Consider the following 23,050-nt stretch of genomic DNA (forward strand, 5'->3'; position numbering starts at 1 on the left):
GAAGGATAAATATTATGTGCCTACAAGAAACTAAGTGGGTTGGTCGTAAGGCAAAGGATCTAGAAAACTCAGGGTTTAAACTATGGTATTCGGGCACAAATAGAACGAGAAACGGTGTTGGCATCATCATGGACAAGACCTTGACACAAGATGTTGTAGATGTCAAGAGGGTAGGAGATAGAATCATGGCAATCAAGATTGTAATAGGACAAGAACTTATCAATGTGATTAGTGCGTACGCACCTCAAGTAGGGTTGGATACGAGTTCGAAGGAGAAATTTTGGGAAGACCTTGGAGACTTGGTGCAAGGAATTGCTCAGACGGAGAAGTTATTTATAGGAGGAGATTTAAATGGACACGTGGGCAGGGAGACAGGCAACTATGGAGGTTTTCATGGTGGCCATGGTTTTGGGGAGAGAAATGAGGATGGGGAAGCTATCTTGGATTTTGCAATGGCATATGATCTCTTCTTAGCCAACACCTTCTTTAAGAAGAGAGAAGAACATGTGATCACCTACAAGAGTGGGTCGTCAAAAACACAAATAGATTTTCTTCTAATGAGGAAAGGGGATCGTATAACTTGTAAGGATTGCAAAGTTATACCAGGAGAGAGCGTGGCTAATCAACATCGCTTGTTGGTGATGGATGTACATATCAAAAGAGTGAGAAAAAAGAACAAGACTTGGAAGTGCCCAAGGACTAGATGGTGGAATCTAAAAGAAGAAAAACAAGCCATTTTCAAAGAGAAAGTAATCACCCAGTGTGTGTGGGATAGAGAGGGGGAAGCTAACCAAATGTGGGATTCCATGGCTAGTTGTATCCGAAAAGTAGCAAAAGAGGTATTAGGAGAGTCCAAGGGCTTTGCCCCACACCAAAAGGAATCTTGGTGGTGGAATGAGGAGGTACAAACAAAGGTGAAGGCTAAGAAGGAATGTTGTAAAGCCTTATACAAGGATAGGACCGATGAAAATGGTGAAAGGTATAGAAAAGCGAAGCAAGAGGCGAAGAAAGCTATGAGAGAAGCTAAGTTAGTGGCTTATGACGATATGTATAAGCGACTAGATACCAAAGAAGGAGAGTTGGATATCTATAAACTAGCTAGAGCAAGGGAAAAGAAGACAAGGGACCTAAACCAAGTGAGGTGCATCAAGGATGAGGATGGAAAGGTTCTTGCTACAGAGAACGCGGTTAAAGATAGATGGAAAGGTTATTTTCATAATCTTTTCAATGAAGGACATGAAAGGAGTGCTTCTTTAGGGGAGTTGAGTAACTCAGAAGAGTGTAGAAACTACTCTTTTTATCGTAGAATCCGGAAGGAAGAAGTGGTTGTAGCTTTGAAGAAGATGAAGCATAGAAAAGCAGTAGGCCCAGACGATATACCAATTGAAGTGTGGAAAGTTTTGGGAGAGACAGGTATAACATGGCTCACTGACCTTTTCAATAGGATTTTGAAAACGAAGAAGATGCCAAATGAGTGGCGAATGAGCACTTTGGTGCCTATCTACAAGAATAAGGGCGATGTACAAAATTGCATGAACTATAGGGGTATTAAGCTAATGAGTCATACAATGAAGCTCTAGGAGAGAGTCATTGAGCATAGATTGAGGCAAGAGACACGGGTTTCGGACAACCAATTCGGGTTCATGCCAGGGCGCTCAACCATGGAGGCAATCTATCTCTTACGAAGATTGATGGAAAGATATAGAGATGGGAAAAAGGATTTACACATGGTCTTTATAGATTTGGAAAAAGCGTATGATAGGGTCCCAAGAGACATTCTTTGGAGGATTTTAGAGAAGAAAGGAGTACGAGTAGCATATATCCAAGCTATACAGGATATGTATGAAGGAGCAAAGACTGCCGTAAGAACTCATGAAGGACAAACCGAAAGCTTTCCCATAACTGTAGGATTACATCAAGGCTCATCCTTAAGTCCTTACCTTTTTGCGTTGGTAATGGATGAGTTAACAGGACATATTCAAGATGATATTCCTTGGTGTATGCTTTTCGCAGACGATATAGTGTTGATAGATGAAACTCAGGAAGGGGTAAATGCAAAGCTTAACCTTTGGAGAGAAGTGTTGGAATCTAAAGGTCTTCGCCTAAGCCGATCAAAGACAGAATATATGGAGTGCAAGTTCAGTGCAAATGGAGGCCAAAACGAGTTAGGGGTGAGGATCGGAGATCAAGAAATACCAAAGAGCGACCGTTTTCGTTACCTAGGATCTATCTTGCAAAAGAACGGAGAATTAGATGGAGATCTCAACCATAGAATACAAGCTGGATGGATGAAGTGGAAGAGTGCATCCGGCGTGTTGTGTGACCGCCGTATGCCACTGAAGCTCAAGGGAAAATTTTATAGGACGGCAATAAGGCCGGCGATGTTGTATGGCACATAATGTTGGGCGGTGAAGCATCAACACGTACACAAAATGGGTGTAGCGGAGATGAGGATGCTTCGTTGGATGTGTGGGCACACGAGAAAGGATAAGATTAGGAATGAAGATATCCGGGGTAAAGTAGGAGTAGCCGAAATTGAAGGAAAGATGAGAGAAAATCGGTTACGGTGGTTTGGACATGTGCAAAGAAGGCCTACTGACGCTCCGATTAGAAGATGCGACTATGGGACAGAGGTTCAGGGCCGAAGGGGTAGAGGAAGACCTAGGAAAACTTTGGAAGAGACCCTAAGAAAAGACTTAGAGTACTTGGATCTAACGGCGGATATGACACAGGACAGAACACAATGGCGTTCTAAGATTCATATAGCCGATCCCACTCAGTGACTCGGATTTTCCAAGTCTCCAACCGAGAAGTTTTCCTCACTCGGGAAATTAAGGGAACACTACCTCAACCTACATGCTCCACTCACAAAGCTTCAACATACAAGCTTCAACAAAAGAAAATTCAAAGAACTTAGCGAAGAAGGCTTTGGTGTATTTAACACAATACGTTGAAATGAAGGAAATCTTATTTATTGATATCCCCGATAAGTTACAAATATGTACATATACTTGAGTCAAAATAAACAAACAAGAGGGAGCCTTCACAAAGGTTGCTTAGGAGAAGTCTCAGCAGTCGGTAGAGCCCCAGAAAGAGAAGGCATTGGAGGGGGATCATTCGGAGCCTCAGTACTGGACAAAACCCTCGAAGGAGGAGGCATCAGAGGTTGATCATTTGGAGCTTCATTAAGCGGTACAGCCCCAGAAGACGAAGGCAATAAATGCCTTTGGAACAAACCCACAAATCTCTGATGATCAAGTAAAACCTGACCATCAGATTCCTTCATCTGGTCAAGCTTCCTCTTCATGTTTGTAGCATAGTCATGTGCGAGCCGGTGCAACTGTTTATTCTCATGCTTGAGCCCTCTAATCTCCTGTTTGAGACTCATCACTTCAGCCGCCAATGATTCAACTTGGCGGGTTCGAGCAAATAGGCGTTGGGCCATATTAGACACAGAACCTGCACACTGAACACTGAGAGCCAGAGAATCCTTAACAGCCAACTCATCAGACCGTTTGGAAAGTAGTCTGTTATCTTTGGGAGTGAGAAGGTTCCTGGCCACTACCGCAGCGGTCATATCATTTTTCATCACGGAATCCCCAACGGTAAGAGGACCAGTAGGGGAGACGAAGAATGGGCGCCATATGTTGTCTGGAGAAGGCGGGGCTGCCTCTTCAACAAGGTTCAAGTCAAAACGACGGTCGGAGGGGCCAGACATTTTCAAAGGTGTTGAAGAGAGAAGAGGTCGGACAAATCAAGATCTTAGAAGTGCAAGAATGGAGCTTCTACTGGTGGATACTCAAATGTGCTTTGGAACTTAATGTCAGCCCCTATAAAAATCTGCACTCGACGAAGCTTCAGAAATCGAGGAGGCGCCTGCTCAGAAATCGAAGAGGCGTTTGCTTTCTCAAAAGCTGGGCTGCTCAGAGACCATGAGGGTCGATCTCAGAAATTGAAGAGGCGTTTTCTTTCTCAAAAGCTGGGCTACTCAAAGACCACGAAGGCCGATCTCAGAAATCGAAGAGGCTTGTTTTCTCAAAAGCTGGGCTGCTCAGAGACCACGAGGGCCGATCTCAGAAATCGAAGAGGCACCTACTTTTCCAGCCTTGTCAGCACCTGTCACACGCACACTCAGCTTTGCGGAAATTATGGGCATTCTGTCGAAGATTTCTGGCGAAGTAGAAAGCACATGAATCGTACTGTTCAATCACCCACTTCTCACACGCAACAGTAACTCATGGGTACCACAGATAACTTTGCCAAAGTTCTCTGACAAAGTTGAGACACGTGAAGCTTGCAGCTCTCGCTACATCGCTCTGACCAAGAAGAGTAAAAGAATTGCAAAGAAACAACACTAACAAAGTTTAGACACATAAATTTTGAAGGTCTAGCTACCATATTATTACCTACAAGGGTAAAGGAACAGTACCACTGCTGAATAATTGGAAAGTCCCGGTGTGTCAACCTCTGTGCTTCGTGGCAAGGTAGACTAGCAAACATGCCCAACCTTTACTCACATTCGAGAAAACACTCCCAACAGGATTGCTTGCTCCAAAATCGAAGAGGCACCGCCCTCCAAATCTCGAGAGCCAGACTCCCAACATGATTACTTTCTAAAAAATCGAAGAGAGGGTAAAGGAACAGTACCACTGCTGGATAATTGGAAAGTCCCTGTGTGTCAACCTTTGTGCTCCGTGGCAAGGTAGACTAGCAAACATGCCCAACCTTTACTCACATTCGAGAAAACACTCCCAACAAGATTGCTTGCTCCAAAATCGAAGAGGCACCGCCCTCCGAATCTCGAGAGCCAGACTCCCAACATGATTACTTTCTCAAAAATCGAAGAGAGGGTAAAGGAACAGTACCACTGCTGGATAATTGGAAAGTCCCTGTGTGTCAACCTCTGTGCTTCGTGGCAAGGTAGACTAGCAAACATGCCCAACCTTTACTCACATTCGAGAAAACACTCCCAACAAGATTGCTTGCTCCAAAATCGAAGAGGCACCACCCTCCGAATCTCGAGAGCCAGACTCCCAACATGATTACTTTCTCAAAAATCGAAGAGACCGCTCTCCGAATCTCGAGAGCCAGACCCCCAACAGGATTGCTTTCTCAGAAATCGAAGAGGCATCGTTCTCCGAATCTCGAGAGCCAGACCCCCGACAGGATTGCTTGTTCGAAAACCGAAGAGGCACCACTTTCCCAACTTCAAGAGCTGGATCTCCTTGGATAAAGCTTGTCTGTAATCTTCACACGCAACATCAGCTTTCCAGATACCACATACCACTTTTTCAAAGTGCTCTGACAGAGTTAAAACATGTGAAGCTGACAGCTCCCACTACCGTGCTATGACCAAGAAGAGTAAAGGAATAGCATTATTACTTGATGTTAGGGAGACTCCTATATATGTCGACCTCCATCCCTAACGGACAGGCAGACCTGCAAAAATGCTCAACCCTTTCTTTATCTGAGAGGGCACTCCCAACGAAGCCTTTCGAAATATTCAGCTTTCTTTCCCCCGGATAATACCTCTGTAAACAAGCTATACTAGAGCAAGAATATCTCATATCATCAGGGTTAAAAGCAAGAGTATCCCATATCATGCTTTTTCCCTGTCTTTTCCTTTGGCCTTGTTCTTACCTGCAAGACAAGGAGAAAGAGAGCAATCAGTCAGCACTTGGAATCAAGCTTCCAGCCAGGAACTGACTACCTGGAACCCCTTACCTGATTACTTACCTGGCATTGCTCTCGAGTACTCATCTTCAACATCTTATGCTTCCAGGGAAGATACCGCATATGCCTGAGGAACAGATAGGGCAAGTGAGAAGGATACAAGGAAGCATGTGGAGACAAGCGTAATAGCACACGTGCCGATACATCCACTACTCTGTCAAAAGCAAAAGTATCCCATATCAGCAGGGTCGAACGTACTCTAGATTTGATGGACTTGTTTTGACCCTCAAATTCTTCAGTCGGCCTTATACTCTGGAGGAAACCAGAAAACCCTCCAGCCCTGTTCAAGAATAAGCATGTGGAAAGTTACTTCTTCAAAAGCAAAAGTATCCCATATCATCTCTTCTCATTTTTCTTCTCTTTATCCTTCATGTTGCCTGCAAGATAGGGAGAATGTGAACAATCAGCCGGAGCTCTGATTGCTTACCTTGTCTGTCACCTCTTTCAGCAGATCCCCTAGCCCGGCGACTTGGGGGACTCCTACTACATGGTTTGTATCGCGCTTGACCAAGCCTGAAACTACAAGTAAGCTTCAAGTGAAATTGATACATTACCTTGTGCATCTCCACCAGTTACAGATACCACCCCTGGATGGAGGAAGAGTACTTCTAGAGAAGATGCCACATCTACCTATGAGACAGATAAGGCAAGTCAAGACGATACCACACTCCGGTACTTAGAAGTTTCGTGGTTACAAGATCATTCTCCCACAATATTTCCTAATGTCATTTGTACTAAATCATTCACTTGTACTCACTAAAGGAGAGCTTGAACCTATGTACTTGTGTAAACCCTTCACAATTAATGAGAACTCCTCTATTCCGTGGACGTAGCCAATCTGGGTGAACCACGTACATCTTGTGTTTGCTTTCCTATCTCTATCCATTTATATACTTATCCATACTAATGACCGGAGCAATCTAGTGAAGATCACAAAAAGTTGCAAGAGAACGGAGAATTAGATGGAGATCTCAACCATAGAATACAAGCTGGATGGATGAAGTGTAAGAGTGCATCCGGCGTGTTGTGTGACCGTCGTAGGCCACTGAAGCTCAAGGGAAAATTTTATAGGACGGCAATAAGGCCAACGATGTTGTATGGCACAGAATGTTGGGCGGTGAAGCATCAACACGTACACAAAATGGGTGTAGCGGAGATGAGGATGCTTCGTGGGATGTATGGGCACACGAGAAAGGATAAGATTGGGAATGAGGATAATCGAGGCAAAGTAGGAGTAGCCGAAATTGAAGGAAAGATGAGAGAAAATCGGTTCCGGTGGTTTGGACATGTGTAAAGAAGGCCTACTGACGCTCCGGTTCGAAAATGTGACTACGGGACAGAGGTTCAGGGCCGAAGGGGTAGAGGAAGACCTAAGAAAACTTTGGAAGAGACCCTAAGAAAAGACTTGAGTACTTGGATCTAACGGAGGACATGACACAAAACCGAGCGCAATGGCGTTCTAGGATTCATATAGCCGACCCCACTTAGTGGGAAAAGGCTTTGTTGTTGTTGTTGTTGTATACAAGTTATAGAATTAGTTAGTTACCTATAATTTTTTGAATCAAACCCAGATATATTTGCTGCATTCGTCAAAGCATCCCTCCACTTGTGCACCTTGTCGATACTGTTCTGGAAACGTTGTTCAAGTAGATCAAGTGCATAACTCCCCCGTTGTTTTCGTACATCCGATGGAAGGGTGTCGTAAAAAATGGGTATAACCAACTGGCCATGTTTTTCCTTGCATTCTAGGATATGCACAAGCTCATCCAAACACCAAGTGGAGGAAGTGTAGTCTTTCGAGAAAATGATTACCGAAAGCTCTGATTCCTCGATTGCCTTGAGAAGGGCTGGCTCAATTTCATCTCCTCTCTTAAGCTCGTCATCAATATAGGTTGCGATTTTTTTCTCAAGTAAGGCAGCGTGAAGGTGGCTGGTGAAAGTACGGCGGGTGTCCTCACCTCTGAAACTAATAAACACATCGTTCTTTTTGGTATCATCAGCATCAGCAGGAGCAGCAGCGGATGAAGAAGAAGCAACATCCATAACCTCTAGTTTTCAGACGCAGCAAAAAGATGTAGTTGCAGAGAGATTAATTGTTAATTAAAGAGAAATAATATTATGATGTTGCACGAATTAAGGAGAATTTACATAGAATTGGCTTTTGAGTACATGCACAAAGTTTCAATGAGTGAGAGATGAACGAAAGTAGAAAATGGGGCACATGATAGGCACATATTTTCTTTTAAAAACTATGCTTTACAGAAAGATATTCATATATTTGCAATCTTAACATGAACATCGTCATCTCAGCATGTAAAGCTAGTAGTACTAACCAACACCCGGCACATCAGTAGAATCAGCTACATCAGAATCAGCCGCAGGAGACGACGAAGAAAATGATCTGCAGCACTTGTACAATAGAGTCCCGATGGCGTCCATCTCTCTATTAGGTAGGTGCACAAAGTTACAAAAGCTTCAGGAGGACAAAAATTGAAAATTTGGAGAGGCAAGGATTAGTCACTTTCACATACTTAAAAAATATTTGATAATTGATAATGCTAAACTAACCAACGCTTTCACAAAGTTACAAACGTTTCGCCCCCCCCCCCCCCCCGGGCGGGGGAAGGGGGGTGGACAAAAAATATTTGTCGAAATGGTTTATATGGTTTTTACACAAACAATGTTGGAGGAGAGGGGAATTAGACCTCAGAGACTGTCCCCAGATGCAATTCATGTTTATGGAAGAAACACAACAGATGCAATTGTCCTCAGATGTATTTCATGTTTATGGAAGAAACATAGCAGATGCAATTAATTGAACTGAGGTGTGTTATAAAAATAGGAAATTGTTATTAGCACTCTAAAAATCTCATTCTAAACTCAAGTGGATTTTTTTTTCTAATTATAAAAAGTTTGGAGTGCCAAACGATATTTTTGGAATGCCAATAACAATTTTCTAAAAATAATAGGAATAATATTAAAGTACTCACTAGTGAGTATTTTACATACTCACCCAATGAACACGTGTTTTTTGTTTTAAAATTTCAAAAAAAATAATTGAACTGAGGTGTGTTATAAAAATAGGAAATTGTTATTAGCACTTTAAAAATCTCATTCTAAACTCAAGTGGATTTTTCTTTCTAATTATAAAAAGTTTGGAGTGCCAAACGAGATTTTTGGAGTGCTAATAACAATTTTCTAAAAATAATAGAAATAATATTGAAGTACTCACTAGTGAGCATTTTACATACTCACCCAATGAACACGTGTTTTTTGTTTTAAAATTTCAAAAAAAATTAGGGTAAATTACATAGTAGCCCCTCAAGTTTGAAGTCTATTACAACCTCATACAACAACTTTAAAACATTTCACTTTTATACCTCACGTACTATTTTATTTCAATATAATACATCCGTTACATTTTCCATCCATTAATCCGTTAAATGCTGACGTGGCTGCCACATTTGTCCCACGTGGCTGCCAAATGTGTGCCACGTGGAAATTTTTTTTTTTTATTTATTTTTTAGAAAACCTGAATTTTCTCATTTATTTAAAAAAAAAAAAAAAAAAAAAAAAAAAAAAAAAAAAAAAAAAACTTAAACCAATCCCATCTCCCCACAACCCCCCCCCCCAAAACCCAGATCTCTTTTCCCCACCCTACAACCCAGATCCGTTCAGTTTTCCCCCACCCCCACCCACCCACCCAACCCACAGAGGCCTTACGCCTACCTTCCAGACTCACCTCAGTCAGAACCCGCCACTCTCATTCGGCCCCCCTTCCCGTTCGCGCTCGACGCGCCTCATCCTCCCCTCGCCCCCCTCCCCCTGGGTGCGCTTGCGACCCTCCTCACCCAGAACCCGACCCCTACCCCTACCCCCTTTATCCCTTCACCCACAATTTTCTCCTCTCTGCAACTCGAACCCTGCTTATCGTTTGACTCTGACAATGAGGTATGTATTTAATTTTGTCCTTTCAAATTTTGAATTTTTTCTGTGCTTGGTTGGTGGTGGTCTGAAAATGGAATTAGGTTTGCTAAGGGTGGGTGGGGTTACAGATGAGAGAAGGGAGAAAGGGGGTGGGGTGAATAGAAGAAAAGGATTAGGGAACGTGGCGGTGGGGTGGGGGTTTGCTGGGTTTTTTTATGAGAGGAAAGGTGAAGAGAATGGAGGAGAAGGAGGTGGGTTGGGGGGGGAAGGGTGAGGTTTCTGGGTTTGTTTGCGGGGGTGGGGAGTTGCGGGAGGTGGGTTTCAGTTTAGTTTGTTTGTTTTTTTTTTTTTTTTAAGATTCAGGTGGTTTTAAAAAAAATTAAATTTTTTTTTTGTGCCACGTGGCACACATTTGGCAACCATGTGGCACAAATGTGGCAGCCACGTTAGCATTTAACAGATTAATGGATGGAAAATCTAACGGATGTATTATATTGAAATAAAATAGTACTTGAGGTATGAAAGTGAAATGTTTTAAAGTTGTTGTATGGAGTTGCAATAGACCTCAAACCTGAGAGGTTACTATATAATTTACCCAAAAAATTAATGACATGTACATTATATTATAAAAGAAAAAAACATGTGTTAATTTATCATTAGACAAAACTAGCCATAGTTTATGATGGTAAGCAAAAATGCTCCCAATTACTAAGGGAGCATTTTTGCTCATCACCATAAACTATGGTGTATGCTCACCATACACCTAATCAATTGACACGTGTCATTTCATTTAATCTTGGTTAATTTTTTTCAAAATTGAAAAACTAACATTTAATGTGAAAGTTAACTAGAATTAAGTGAAATGACACGTGTCAATTGATTAAATGTATGGTGAGCATACACCATAGTTTATGATGGTGAGCAAAAATGCTCTCAATTACTAACTAAAGAGTACACAAATATTGTCCTAATAATTGTATTTTGCTTTCACAGTTTCTTAAAGATAAAAACTTAGTCAGTACCCACTTTGCTGACCCTTTGATATGGCCCACTGAAATTTTACCACATGTGTTTGGGTTAAAACTGAACTTTAGGCCCAAAGGTGGAGTCAGCCCAACAGAAGGTCCGGATGAAACTTAGGGAGCAGGAAAAGGGCCACTTGCTTACCTACCCAAGGACCAAGTGGTGTAGACTGATCAGACTGCACAGCCCAAAAAGTACTTTATGGTGGCATTACATGTAATAAAATTGATGAGTCATCACCCTCAGACCGCATTCGGGCAAAGCTGTTGCTACAGGGAGCCAAACCGAGTCGTCTATAAAAGGAGGAAGAAGAGACAGGAACATGGACACTCAAACAAACAAACAAATGCAAGCCAAAACTCTGCTCAAAGCTAGATTTGCCTTCAAACGAAGCTGTAGTCAGCCCAAGCCTTCATCCCATTCGAGATAAACCTTTATCCCCCGCGGGATAGTCCTTTCTCCCAACCTCTGTAATAGCTCTGCTACCTTGTTCAAACTTGTTGTAGTATCGATTCACTTTTGTATCCTCTCCCCCTCTTTCTCTCTCTTTAAGCTTTCAGACCTTTGACAAAGCTGCAAAGATAGGGACCTGCAAGAAGATCAGCCTTAACTGATAAGGTTTAATCTTGCCCGACCTTCTTGGCTCTGTCTTTGTCTTTTCTTTCTTTAAAAGCCTAGTAATATGTTGTATACTTCCAGTTATATACAAGTTGTTTCTAGCAAAATCATGATGAAAAGGCTTCCTCAATACTTAGATCCGATTTGAATATATATTCAGTGTTCAAATCAGATCCAAGTCCTAAGCCCACGGGCATGTAAATCTGATCAGTTTAAAAGTCATTGGCCTCAAGGCATAAAAAAAGAACTTTATGTGGACTTAACCCATCCACGACAATGCTTGATAAAACGAGAAGTCCGAAGTTACTTGGGGCGCAAGTAATCGACCTACCTCTTAGTTTTGTTTCTATTATGTCATGATTATCATAGAACGCTTAAGTATGGATGGATTCTGATAGGAAGCCTCAAGGCCTACACCTAAGGCCCCACAAAGGCACCTATTTGGATTCATTCTACTCTACGGTCTAAACTGTCCGAGCACAGGAACAAACTCTAATGGGAAGCCTCAAGGCCTACACCTAAGGCCCCACAAAGGCATCCATTTGGGTTCGTTCTACTTCTCGGACTCGGATAATCAGAAATATAATAGTGACATGACTTTCACAACCATGAAGACCAAATATGATATGTCCAAGTACTGGTTTAGTTTGACAGGAAGCCTCAAGGCCTACACATGAGGCCCCACAAAGGCACCTGTTATATCTAACACGGTTTCTCGGGCATATGAGTATTCACAACCAAAACTTGACATATATTCGACATCTGCCATACTGAAGATGGCAGTGGCACGCCTGAGCACCTACAAAGTTAATCTTGATTGTGAGCCTCAAGGCCTATACCTAAGGCCCCACAAAGGCACCTTTCAAATTAACTATGTCCTTCTCTTTCAGCACTGCCCGACGAGTCTTGCCCGAAGAGTCTTGCCCGAGCAAGACCTGACCGACGAGACTTGCTCGACTAAGCCCGATAAGAAAGCAGAAGCCCGACAGCAGCCCTCAACCGGCGCCAACCTCCCAGGGGAGCTGTGTGTTCGTTTGCCAGGAAGTCATCCCCGACGGTAATTCCTGCGACGAACATAGTTTTGGCACGCCCAGTGGGACATAGTCTTCCAGATCTTACATGTCTGAAAGAAGAACCATAAACTTGGTAAAGATAATCCAAAGGAAGGTCTTCTCCAAATGGCAGAACAATCAGAAAATCCTTCTTCCCCATCCAGACAGGTGGTTTCAGATAGCCCGACTACATCTGAAAAATCACATGGAAAAGGGACCAATGAAGAGCTACAGGCTACAATGATCCAAGTGTTAAAGAGCATCAAAAGGATCTCCTTGGAGACGAAGGGAGAAGTGAGCAGACTCTGTATGCTTACAGGGAATCTACAAAGAAGATTGGATTTGGAGTTCTCTACTCCAAAGGGTGCTCAAGGAAGTGGAATGAGTCAAGGTATCACAAGAAATGAGCCAATCATTCCCTTATTCCCACTACTAGAAGAAGGAAGGGATAGGGGAAAGAAGAAGGTGATTCCTGAAGGAAGTCAACCAGTGATAGAACCAGTCCCGGAGAATGAGTTTCCCAGCTTCCCATTATTATCATTTAATAATAGGAGGCAGAGCGAACCAGAAAAAATGAGGCACGGTCTGCCAGCTATGATGGGAGGAACTAGTGAGAAGGGTACTACTACTACTATTTCAGATAAACCTCCACCCTATAGGCCACCCCCGATGGTCAGTAAAGGTGGGGGATATAACTGGAGGAAGCCCGAACCAAGGAGGGAAGTAAATGCATGCAATGACCGGAGCCCGAAGATTGAATCAGCTATCCTCGGTCATAATGATAATTTAGCCACTCAGCAATTAAGGGAGGAGTTGGCTGAGTTAAGAAGAACGGTGACTCAAAACGCCCAGCCGCGGGCTCGCCCAGTAATCAGGATTACTTACCAGAAGCCATATCCTGAATATATCGACGAGTTGAATCCATTCCCTCTCAATTTCAAGATGCCCGCATTCCCAACCTTCATAGGTGAAGACAGCAGTGTGTCTTCTAGAGACCATATTTTCAAATTCTCTAATCACTGTGTGGCGTATGAGGACAATCCAAACTACAAATTATGGTTGTTTGGAAATTCTTTAGCAGGGTTAGTATCTCAGTGGTATTCTCTATTGCCCTCCAACTCTATTGCCAACTGGGGGCAAATGGAGATGGTTTTCCATGAACAGTTCTATAGAATAGAGCCAGAATTGACCATCAATGATTTGGTGGAAGTAAAGCAATATGATCATGAGTCCACTGAAGACTTCATGATGAGATTCAAGAGGACAAGGATGAGATGTCAGTTCCCTGTCAACCAAGCACAACTCATATCTATTGCTCAAAGGGCTTTAAAATTACCTTTGAGAAAAAGGTTTTATGATGCATAGTTTAATGAGCTGCAAGAACTCGTGATTGCTGCCACGAAGTATGAAAGGCTGTTGCAAGAGGAACAGCAAGTGAAGCATACTTCCAAAGTCCTTCTTTTTTACAAAAGCAAGGCTACTATTCACCATGTGGAGGTGGGAGAAACCAGGCCTGAACACGAGGATGGTCATGAGGAAGAAAATATAGATGTATGTGCTGCTGAGATGACCACACCCTTCAAACCATTGACGATCAAAGGGTTAGTCCAACCTGTCAAGGATCAGAAGATCGTGATGAATGATGGTGGTTTCGTCTCCATGAAACCCCCAAAGTATCAGAGTTATTCATTCGATTTAACCAAGGCACCGGAGATCTACGAAGAACTGGTGCGGCAAGAGTAATTTTGCCCGACAGTGCCAAAAAGATGCTCAAACCCGAAGAAATCAGGGGGAAGAAGTATTGCAAGCTGCATTATACCTTCAACCATTTTATAGTTAATTGTGTCCAGTTTAGAGATTGGGTACAAGATCTTATAGTGAAGGGTAAGCTGCTACTTGATTCACCCCAGGCCAGTATGATGGTGGATACTAACCCTTTCCCGGAGGCTCCTATCAATATGATCAACCTCATTTTTAAGGAGACGGGGTCATAAGCTGAGTAAGAGTGCCATGAGGGGACCAGAGGACCAGGGACAGATTCTAAGGTTGTCAACAATAAAGGTGGAGAAGAAAAGCAAGTAGACAAGGGGGCAAAGAATTGCCCGAGGCCAGTTCAAACAAAGCAAAGCAGGAAGCAAATTACATATCCATTCCAATATAAAAAGGGAGTTACAAATCATTCTATTCTAAAAACTTTACATCTTTACAAAGAGTGATTATTCTAGAATGTTATGTTCGCATGATGGTAAAAATTCTATTAGGTTCGGCTAAGACAGTATGGTTGTTTACAAGTTCGGACTTGGCTTGCTCTAACTCCGAAGTTGCCTTTTTTACCCCTTCGATTTGGTGTTCAAGTTTGTTTAGAAGAAGTGCTTGTTCTGCCTTAAAGGCAATCAGTTGCTCTTCCAGCTTCTGGACTTCAGAAGAAACCACTTTAACCCTTTCCTTGGTCTGCATGCTTTCTTTCATCAGTCGGTTAACTTGGGTAGAGGAGTTTGATTCTTTCTCCATGAAGCATTTTGCCCGGTTAGCCTGTCTATTTGCTCTCTGGTATTGTTCCCTGAGAGCCCTCAAGTTCTCGAAGAATGAGAGAAAAGAATCGCGCTGAGGCTTGGACAAACGACCAGTTTTGAAAAATTCGGTTATGACCTTCTCAAGATCACAAAGAGCCTTGAGACTGAATGATGCGGTGAATTCTTTCTTTGCCCATTCCTGAAAGATTTGTTGTTCCTCTGAGGACATAGAAGTTGCTGAAGGCTGCGTTGAAGATTTCAACCGCGTCTCAAGTCGCCCGAGCGCTTCAAAGAGTTTGGGCAACTTAGCAGGATTAAAGGATGGGAAAGGTGGAGGGTCCGGCATGACAGTTCCCTCCGATAGGATAATGCCTATTGAGGAAGCAATATCTGTCTGTTTAGTCTGCTCAACTCCAGAGGGGGAAGTATCAATACCTCCAGAAGATGAATGAGGATGCGAGCGCTTTGATTTACGGGCCAATGGAGGAGAGGAAGTTTCTTTTGGAGCTTGCTACAAAAACCAAAGGATCAGGTCGAGATAAACTAAACACAAGTCAAAGAAAGAAAATGGCTATGGAGAGAAAAGACCTACCTGACTCAGCCCCGGAGTTTTAACAGAGAATGTACTAACTCTTTGTTGAGGAGGAGATCCTTCACCACCAACAGGAGAAGAGAAAGCTGCGCCTGAACCTGTACCAGCATCCTGGATATATCCAAAGAAAGTAGTAATTATCAGCAAAAAGGTTACAAGAAAGAAGAAAGAAGAAAATTTTCCTGTACCTGAGCCTGATCATGAGGAGGAGAAGGAGGTCCATCAGCTGTCGGGCAAGCAAATGCATGCGAAATTGCTGCATCTGAAGTAACAGGGATCTCAGGAACTATGGGTTCCTTATCCGAGACCACTAGTGAGGGAGGTGGCTCATACACTAGAGACGGCTGCAGGAAACATGAATAGGAGTTAATTGGGTAGCAATGTGCAGAATTTCAATGAGGAAATAATAACTCACCAAAGGATCATCCTCATCCACGAAGTGTAGCATAACTCTTGTGGATGGATCAAATTGAGAATAAGGGGTCGCTTCCAGAGCAGTAGAAGAAGTCATAGATCTCAAAGGAGGTCCATGACTAGGCAAAGAAGCAGATGCACCAGCCTAGAAAAGAAAATTTTTAAAGGGGAGAAAAGACTTTAGCCATTAGATTCATAAATTGGAGAGATATTCAAGAAATAGAGGGAGAAAAAGTACTTCAACAGGATTGGTCTGGGAGGAGGAAAGATTTTTCTCTCGGGTATGTTGTGGAGAAGCCTCGGGTGAAGAGAGTGTTTCCTCTCTTGCAGCCTGAGTCAGAGTAATCAAATTTAGAGTTGTATGAAAGTAAGGAAGTATACAATAATATCAGCCATACCTCGAGTTCTCGAAGGGCGGTGTTTCGCAATTTTTCAACCTTTTTAAGCATAGCAGCTCTTAGTGGTTCCTCCTTAGAAGCAAGGATTGGCCTTTTAGATGCTTGAGGTCCTGTTAATCGATAAAAGTGACGATTAGATAAAAGAAAAGGTAGCAGTTTGATATAGAAAAAAGAAACTCACTGGATGATTGTTGCTTCTTTCTGCCTGCCTCAGGAACTGGAGCAGATGGGATTGATGATTCAAGAGGAATAGTAATCCTTGCCCGCTTACTCTTTCGAGTGAGAACTGGTCGTGTGGTTGCTGGACGAGGTGCAGGATCAGGGTTTGAATCTTTAGTCATGGCTGCTTTCTTTCGCTTGGGGGCTTTAGTGATTATCCTGGGCGTTCCTTCAGCTCTTGAATCCCCAATGGATTCTGAGATATCCGTCCCCTCCCCGGCTTCTCGTTTCTCAGCCTCTACGGCAGCACCATGAAGAATTGCAGCATCAGCGGAGTCATTCTCTGATTCAATAGCTTCACATTCATTATCCACTGGAGCTGCAGAATCAAGCAAAAGTAAGGAAATATAGACATCAAAGGAGAAACAAAATCAGATGAAAGAAGATATACCTATCAGAAGTAACCGGTTTTTCTCTTTGATAATCTCCTTCCAATTTGCAAGCTCGCCCGAGCCAGGATATGATTTAAGAGAAAGCTGGCTGAAGATGCGATCGTGATTCACCTTCAAATCTCCTCCATACTTTCTAGTCCATTTATCCTCCCACTAAGATGAAAATAGCGAGGTACATTCAAAATTAAGAACAACGGAATGTCGGGCTGCTTGACTCATTACATCCAGGCTGCGTCAGGCGGCTCGGAATGTCACTTCAGTTGGGGTTTGTAACCGGAATGAGGTGCCACAATGGACAGAGTCGAAGAATGGGACAGGTATAGCTTGCCTAAATCCTAACTGCCGGCTGCAGAAGTTAGGATGGTACACCTCCAAGCCTCGATCATATCTATTGCCCCGAACCCCCCAGGCCAAGTCTCTTGGTTGAATACAGCTAATAATTTTTTCTCTACAAAAGGGGGTAGCATCCTCACCAGGGGCATCTTGGAAGGCTTGGTCAGAGAACCAAGGGTATCTCCTCAAGACTGACGCACCCCATTCCAAGTCTGATCGAGTCCTGCAGACTCTGAAAAAGTAAAAGCAGGCGAAGGTGGAATGGTCTGTAGGAGGAGCTTCTGCTAGAATTCGGGCAGGAGCCACACCCTCTGGAAACTCTAGATTGGCAGCCCGAAATTCTGGAAAATACCATTGCAGCCAAATTTGTATCATCCAGATTGGTCTGTTCAAGTTGGTCTCAAAGGGCTCATCCCGAGTCATTTTAAAAAGAATGTGATAGAGATGGGAGAGAAGGAATGGACCTGTGGCTACATCATCAAAATTGTAAAGAACCTCCACAAAGGGGATCCATTCTACCCTCACTCCCTTGGATTTGTTGGGGAAGACATGCTTGTTGAGCCAGTAAAGGAGAAAGTACATATGCTCTTGATCTTTGTCAGCCCGAGGGGAGCCTGCCCCAAAATTTTCCTTTACAAAAGGAATGAATCCTTTAAAGGAGGTCCCATAACTCTTGAAAGTGGCGGAGTTATAACTCAGAGGAAGGAAGGTGGTAGAAGAACTCGAGCTCCTGGTGGTAGAAGACGGAACCCAATCTTGAGTAACATCTACTATCCTGCCCGACGGCCTCAACCCGAAGACCTGGGCCATATCAAGAATGGTGGGAGACATGGGACCCATACGAAAATCGAAGGTATTTGTGCCCGTATTCCAAAAGAGGAGAGCAGAAGCAAGCAATTCGGGCTTAGGGACAATGGAAGTCTTCGAAAGCATAAGTAGTTCATAAATACCGTTGCTCATCCATTTTTGCTTGAAGAAGGGCTCTAATTCGTCAACCCACTGGGCCCAGGTAGGATCATTCATCAAAGGAAAGCCTCGACGATGTAATGATCATTTAGAAGAAGAGATGCCCGACCCAGCCAAATAGGGATTTGGGGAAAACCAGTTTCCCCTGGGCATGTTATTTTCCACTACTGAGGGGACCCAAGAAATCCAGGCAGGACCCAATGATTGTACCCCATGCGTCTCAAAGAATAGTTCAGAATGCAAACCTGCCCGCGGGCGATGCAGCCCGTTGAGTAGACGGCGTAGGGTGGCGATTCCGTCGTCGGACTCGTAAGATGGTGGGGTTTGGCTGGATCCTGAAGCCATTTGATGAAGATAAAGAAAGAAGAGCAAGGAAGAAGATAAAAATGCAACCTTGTCGGGCAACAAAGAAAAATGGTGGGGAGAAGTAGGGAAGTTTTTAATCGCAGAAGGATTCCTTTCTACGAAACACGGAAAATTAAGAAGTTCAATCGCGAGGTATTCGTGGGTTTAATGAGGAATCTCTTTCAATTAATATTGGCGCCTGGAATTCCAGGTTTAATATCAATTGAAGGGGGCACTGTTTGGGTTAAAACTGAACTTTAGGCCCAAAGGTGGAGTCGGCCCAACAGAAGGTCCAGATGAAACTTAGGGAGCAGGAAAAGGGCCACTTGCTTACCTACCCAAGGACCAAGTGGTGTAGACTGATCAGACTGCACAGCCCAAAAAGTACTTTATGGTGGCATTACATGTAATAAAACTGATGAGTCATCACCCTCAGACCGTATTCGGGCAAAGTTGTTGCTACAGGGAGCCAAATCGAGTCGTCTATAAAAGGAGGAAAAAGAGACAGGAACATGGACACTCAAACAAACAAACAAATGCAAGCCAAAACTCTGCTCAAAGCCAGATTTACCTTCAAACGAAGCTGTAGTCAGCCCAAGCCTTCATCCCATTCGGGATAAACCTTTATCCCCCGCGGGATAGTCCTTTCTCCCAACCTTTGTAATAGCTCTGCTACCTTGTTCAAACTTGTTGTAGTATCGATTCACTTTTGTATCCTCTCCCCCCTCTCTCTCTAAGCTTTCAGATCTTTGACAAAGCTACAAAGATAGGGACCTGCAAGAAGATCAGCCTTAACTAATAAGGTTTAATCTTGCCCGACCTTCTTGGCTCTGTCTTTGTCTTTTCTTTCTTTAAAAGCCTAGTAATATGTTGTATACTTCCAGTTATATACAAGTTATTTCTAGCAAAATCATGATGAAAAGACTTCCTCAATACTTAGATCCGATTTGAATATATCTTCAGTGTTCAAATCAGATCCAAGTCCTAAGCCCGCGGGCATGTAAATCTGATCAGTTTAAAAGTCATTGGCCTCAAGGCATAAAAAAAGAACTTTATGTGGACTTAACCCATCCACGACAATCCTTGATAAAACGAGAAGTCCGAAGTTACTTGGGGCGCAAGTAATCGACCTACCTTTTAGTTTTGTTTCTATTATGTCATGATTATCATAGAACGCTTAAGTATGGATGGATTCTGATAGGAAGCCTCAAGGCCTACACCTAAGGCCCCACAAAGGCACCTATTTGGATTCATTCTACTCTACGGTTTAAACTGTCCGAGCACAGGAACAAACTCTAATGGGAAGCCTCAAGGCCTACACCTAAGGCCCCACAAAGGCATCCATTTGGGTTCGTTCTACTTCTCGGACTCGGATAATCAGAAATATAATAGTGACAAGACTTTCACAACCATGAAGACCAAATATGATACGTCCAAGTACTGGTTTAGTTTGACAGGAAGCCTCAATGCCTACATCTGAGGCCCCACAAAGGCACCTATTATATCTAACACGGTTTCTCGGGCATATGCGTATTCACAACCAAAACTTGACATATATTCGACATCTGCCATACTGAAGATGGCAGTGGCACGCCTGAGCACCTACAAAGTTAATCTTAATTGTGAGCCTCAAGGCCTATACCTAAGGCCCCACAAAGGCACCTTTCAAATTAACACTGTCCTTCTCTTTCAGCACTGCCCGACGAGTCTTGCCCGAAGAGTCTCGCCCGAGCAAGACCTGACCGACGAGACTTGCCCTACTAAGCCCGATAAGAAAGCAGAAGCTCGACAGCAGCCCTCAACCGGCGCCAACCTCCCAGGAGAGCTGTGTGCTCATTTGCCAGGAAGTCATCCCCGACGGTAATTTCTGCGACGAACAACATGTCTTTTAAAAAAAAAATCTCAATATTTGCTATTTTGCGAACCAAACACCAGCTATTACTTTTAATCCATAGCCAAACACTACCTTTCTTCTTCATTCTTCTGTCTGCCATGGCTGATTCGTCGACGCCGACCACTCCGGTCACTCCTCTAACCTCTCTCCTCCGTCAACCACCCCCACTATCTCCAATCGTCGTCCCACCCCAATCCCACCTCTCTCATCGAGACCAACGCATACTTCCTCTTCCGATTGAAAAGGATAATGAGTTTGAAAAATCGGAATGGTTGGAAAAGGAGATGGGGATGGGCCAGTGAGGTTGGTGGAGCAGCCATGATCAACGACGATCCGCCATGGAACTTGAGGAAGGTCGCGAAATAAAAATAATGTTTGTAGGTTTTAAAGTGATAGCTCGATGTTTGGGTAGAAAAATAGAAAGAGTCTGGGTGAGAGTTTTATATTACAGGGGTTATAATTTGAGTGGGCCACATCATAGAGTCAGCAAATTAGGTACTTTCCAGCGAGTACTTAAATATTATCATTTCCTAAATATTAGGATGACTACACGTCCATTAAGAAGAAGAAGCAGCAGCAATATCCATTACCTTGAATTGGCTTTTGCCTACATATATTTCATTTATAAAAATAATAAAAATAATAATAAAAAAAAACTATAATTTAAAGAAAGATATTCATATATTTGCAATCTTAATATGAACAGCGTCATCTCAGCACGTAAAGGAAGACAATTGATCACGATGTAAACAAAACAAAGTGACATCTGGTGACAGGTCACCCGCGAAGAAATTAACAGCAGACGTAACAAAAATTAATTAGCAATTTAAATGCCAGCATAACACAACACCTAAACTTATGTAAAAAGAAATGACAAAAAATACAGAAAGAGCCTTAAACAGTATCAATAAACACTGACTAACCTCTGACAAGTTACCAATTTGGTAATGGCTTGTTTGTTTTTTCCACCTTCAAAATAATATCCAAGACAATTACTTTTTTGTATCATCAGCATCAGCAAGAGCAGCAGCGGATGATGAAGAAGAAGAATCCATATCCATAACCTCTAATTTTTAGACCCAGCAAGTAGTAGTTGCAGAGAGATTAATTGTGAATTAGAAAGAAAGAGAGATACAGAGAGAGACTGGTTCAGAATTAAGGAGGATCCAATAAAGCAAGAGAGAGAAAGAGAAGTTCAGAATTAAGGAGGACTTGAATCAGGTCACCTGATGAAACAAGAGAGAGAGAGAGAGAGAGGGGGAGGGAGACTAGATCAGAATTCACTCGAATTGGCTTTTGACTAAAGTTCCAAAGACCCCTACAGGAATATCTATGAGTGAGAGATGAATAGTTATAAAAGTATTCGAAGGTGCACATGGGATGGGGCCCTCCCTTTACGCTCTTTGCGTGCACGGTTGTAAAGTTTTCATGTTAGTCAGTGACTTTCAAGAAATTTCCAAACAACTGCGATTGAGGACATTTTTATAATTTTCAAAAGAAAATAAGTGAATTTCATACTATAAAATCATAGATAGCTAGCATATAGTTGTTCACCAATTGAGATTGAATTATGGAATATGTCTTTCCGAACAAATCAATTCATTGAATTATGGAGTTTCAACCCATTTAGTTTGATTTCACTGCTAGATATACAACCATTACAACTATCAATCTTGCTACCATATTATAGTGAAATCAAACTAAACAGATCTTAATAGTTATCCATTAATAAATATTCAATGGGTTAGTTTGTCACTTCTATTTCCAAGGCTATCGAAAGGTCCTAAGAAAGTCCGGAACTCCGCCTGAATATATGTGCCTTGGCCAAAGTAGGAGAGTCATGATTCCCTTCGGATCCTCATTGTGAGGATCCTAGAGATCAATCAATCCTAGCTGCTCACCACATATGTTGCGGCTGAAAATCATTATGCCATGTAGAAATGATTAAAAATTCAAATGATTTTTGGTTGCAAGATGTGTGGTGAGTGGCTAGGATTGATTGATCTAGGATCCTCACAACTAGAATCCAGAAGAGATCCTGATCCTTCAGCTTTGATCAGCAGACCGTCCAATGAAAAGGATGCTCTTCGAAATCCTCATATCCTATCCGTTCATCGTATATCGTGCAACCAGATTTCGTTAGATTTATTTGTGTTTAATTTCAAATAAAAAAAATTCAAAATGAGTTCTGGCCCCACGATGTACGATGAATGGATATGATGGATGAGATCCAAATCCCAATGAAACTTAATCTTGACAAAGACAGCTAACCTAGACCTGGTGGGTCACCATAGCACTCAAGCTACGTCTTTGTTCATTTAGGTACCGTTTGGTACGCAGACGGGACGGGACGGGATGAAACAGGACGGAACAGATGATGTAAATATTGAAAAAGATAAGGAGAAATTTTGTCATAAAATGTTATAAATTTGTGTTCCACGGATGTGGAACAGGTCGTTCCAGGGGGAAGAGGTGGAACGAAAAATCAGCCAAATTTCGTCCCATGGGACAACCCGTTCCACAGTTTTTAGGCGCACCAAACGTGGGACGGAACGGCTCGTCATGTTCCGTCCCGTCCCGTCCCACGTACCAAACGGTACCTTATTATTAGTTCAAGATGTCACAGTAGCA

General features: G+C 42.8%; 3 protein-coding genes and 1 pseudogene across 16 annotated transcripts in view; 1 reads left to right on the top strand and 3 right to left on the bottom strand.

Annotated features, from left to right (window-relative positions):
• Nucleotides 1–23,050, top strand: part of LOC126621407 (uncharacterized) — a 184,931-nt gene that overhangs the window by 117,454 nt on the left and 44,427 nt on the right. The gene's annotated exons all lie outside the window — the stretch shown is intronic.
• The window catches only part of LOC126621364 (disease resistance protein RPV1-like), a 162,623-nt gene that overhangs the window by 116,420 nt on the left and 23,153 nt on the right, over nt 1–23,050 (bottom strand). The gene's annotated exons all lie outside the window — the stretch shown is intronic.
• Nucleotides 7,255–21,630, bottom strand: LOC126621400 (disease resistance protein Roq1-like). The gene is made up of 3 exons (XM_050289906.1): nt 21,343–21,630; nt 8,067–8,206; nt 7,255–7,781 (listed from the first exon to the last, which is right to left on the bottom strand). The coding sequence occupies exons 1-3, from the start codon at nt 21,432–21,434 to the stop codon at nt 7,276–7,278; spliced, it is 738 nt and encodes a 245-aa protein (XP_050145863.1). The 5' UTR covers nt 21,435–21,630; the 3' UTR covers nt 7,255–7,275.
• On the bottom strand, nt 15,239–15,982 carry LOC126621417 (uncharacterized; annotated as a pseudogene).

Source organism: Malus sylvestris, chromosome 5 (genome assembly GCF_916048215.2).
Source record: "Malus sylvestris chromosome 5, drMalSylv7.2, whole genome shotgun sequence".
Taxonomy (NCBI): domain Eukaryota; kingdom Viridiplantae; phylum Streptophyta; class Magnoliopsida; order Rosales; family Rosaceae; genus Malus; species Malus sylvestris.

Coding starts and splice junctions, on each gene's coding strand:
- LOC126621400 (XM_050289906.1), bottom strand. CDS start 21,434: ATGCTGATGATACAAAAAAGTAATTGTCTTGGATATTATTTTGAAGGT. Junction 8,207..21,342: donor AAATTGGTAACTTGTCAGAG/GTTAGTCAGTGT, acceptor GTCCTCCTGAAG/CTTTTGTAACTTTGTGCACC. Junction 7,782..8,066: donor TACTGATGTGCCGGGTGTTG/GTTAGTACTACT, acceptor TCTGAAAACTAG/AGGTTATGGATGTTGCTTCT.